We start from the raw sequence: 2,035 nt of genomic DNA on the forward strand, positions 1-2,035 counted from the left end.
CCCTCCCTGCACACCTCAACTGGGTCAGTGGAAACGCCCGCTTCTTTATCACCACTGATGCTAGCTCAGCACCCAGGAAAGCAAGCTCTCTCCCCTTCCCTGTGTGCCCAACCAGTCCAACCTGGAGGCTAGGAAACCCTCCCTGACTCCCATTTGTGGGTGTGCAGCTGACTGAACTCAGTGGGAGCTTCCCAGTGAACACAACTGCATTAGGATGATCAGTTTAACTAAGTCTCTATGTCAAGCAAGTTTTCCAGTTGCTGTCCAGAAGTTCTGCATGCATCAAGGATATTCTTTTTGCCAACCCATCCAGGAGCTGAAAATTTGAAAACCTGGTTATCTCAGAGAGGCAAATCTCCTTTGCATATTAAATTTGAGCCCAGTTGTAGCGCTCTCCTCGACTTTCTGATTTAAGTGGTTTGGGTTTCTTAACTTGGCAAGTATGAATAGCACACGTTGCTACCATTGGCAACACCGTGCAAGCCTCACCTGGGGGCTCCCTAAGGCCAAGTTCTTGTGAAAACAAGGGACATGCATTTTACGTGAACAGTCTCTGCATGTTCGTAGGCAGGTGAAAGAAATGGTTTGAAGAACAGGTAGGCAGTACACGCAGGGTCCATGCAGGTTCCCCACAAAAGTGGTGAAGGATGGCAGCAGGGAGGTCCCTATCGTTCTTTGATCCTTTCTACCCCACACTGAAAGAGCAACTCGGTTCTTAAGGACCATGTCCCTAGACAAAACTGCCTGTTCTTTGAAAGCCTGTAAGGACTTGGTATAACCTTACCAATAGAGAGAGACTCTCCAGTGTCAAGGGCCATTCCTGGCCATCTCTTCTTCCTCTTTACTTGTCAGTGCAAGAACCTTCCCTTTTGTGGCTGATAATTTGAAAAATAAACTTCCTGCCATCTCACTTCAGTAGAGCCCATCCTTTCTTCCTTCCTCTCATTTTCTTTCCCTTTTTCTCTGATATTCTCTATTTTGTCATTTTTGCTCTGATATTTGACTTGTAACAATCCACCGGAGCACAAAAATGTTTTAAGACAAAGCTTGTATTTTCCTTTCTCTAACATTTATGAAGGATGGTCTATCTTCCCGATTGTGGTCTATTTATTCCCTTTGCAGAAAACACATGGTTTCAGACTTAATCTTCACGAGCTGTGTCTCTCCTTCCTTCTAGGACTCTATGGCATTTTATTTGAGAAGCACAAGGAGGCTGCCTTTGCCAATTACCGTCTCTGGGAATCATTTGGATTTGTCATTGCCTTTGGCTATAGCACCAAATTACAAGTCTACATCAAACTGTATATTTTATTGTCTGTGCTTGTGTTGTCTATGGTGATGTATGGAGCGGTTGAATACCTCGAAGCTAAGAGCTCCCCTGGGACCCCTACTGCTACAAAGAAGGAAAATGTAGGACCCCTCACCAAGGAAACAGACATGTAATCCAACAGGGTCAGAGTGATGGAGGCAAAGCAAACTGGCCAGCTCCTACAGGCATGTCTCCAAGGGTGTTCCAACATGTACTGTCTCCAGAAAGGGGGTAAAGGAACAGATTTCAATGCCAGTATAATGCAAATGTCTTAGGAGTAAAAAACTCTTCCGACATCTCAGCTTTATAAGTGAAGATTATCTGACTTTACCCTTTCATACAGATAATGAACTGTTTTCTCTTTTTTTAATTAATAAAGGTTTAATAAATGTAAACAAGACTCTTAAAGTCCTCACATTTTTGTATCTGTGGATCGGACCTAGTACCACAGCTTTACAATCAAACCTGAAAAGCCCACATGCAACATCAGAAGACGACAGCAACTGGGGTTGTTCAGCTGACTGCAGACCACACACATCATTTCATGGAACCACTATTTATGTAGATTTATATTGTGCTTATCCTGCATTCTTTAGAACTTGCTGTAAATAACATCAAGTTATAAACTGGCTATATCTACAGTTGATATCTGAACACCACAAAATCTGCTAACTGCTGAGTCCACCAACCTGTCACAGGTCAGCAGACAACTGTGTTTCTGCCCAC

The 2,035-nt window shown here is 43.5% G+C and overlaps 1 protein-coding gene across 2 annotated transcripts in view; it reads left to right on the forward strand.

Annotated features, from left to right (window-relative positions):
* Positions 1–1,631, forward strand: part of UNC93A (unc-93 homolog A (C. elegans)) — a 19,539-nt gene extending 17,908 nt beyond the window's left edge. For both annotated transcript variants that reach the window (XM_009329205.1, XM_009329206.1), the window contains one exon: positions 1,178–1,631. In XM_009329205.1, the coding sequence (XP_009327480.1) occupies positions 1,178–1,443 (266 nt within the window). In that variant the 3' untranslated portion in view covers positions 1,444–1,631. The remainder of the gene's footprint in view (positions 1–1,177) is intronic.
* The last annotated feature ends 404 nt before the right edge of the window (positions 1,632–2,035 follow it).

The sequence above is a fragment of the Pygoscelis adeliae genome, unplaced genomic scaffold (assembly GCF_000699105.1).
Source record: "Pygoscelis adeliae isolate BGI_AS28 unplaced genomic scaffold, ASM69910v1 Scaffold77, whole genome shotgun sequence".
Classification (NCBI taxonomy): domain Eukaryota; kingdom Metazoa; phylum Chordata; class Aves; order Sphenisciformes; family Spheniscidae; genus Pygoscelis; species Pygoscelis adeliae.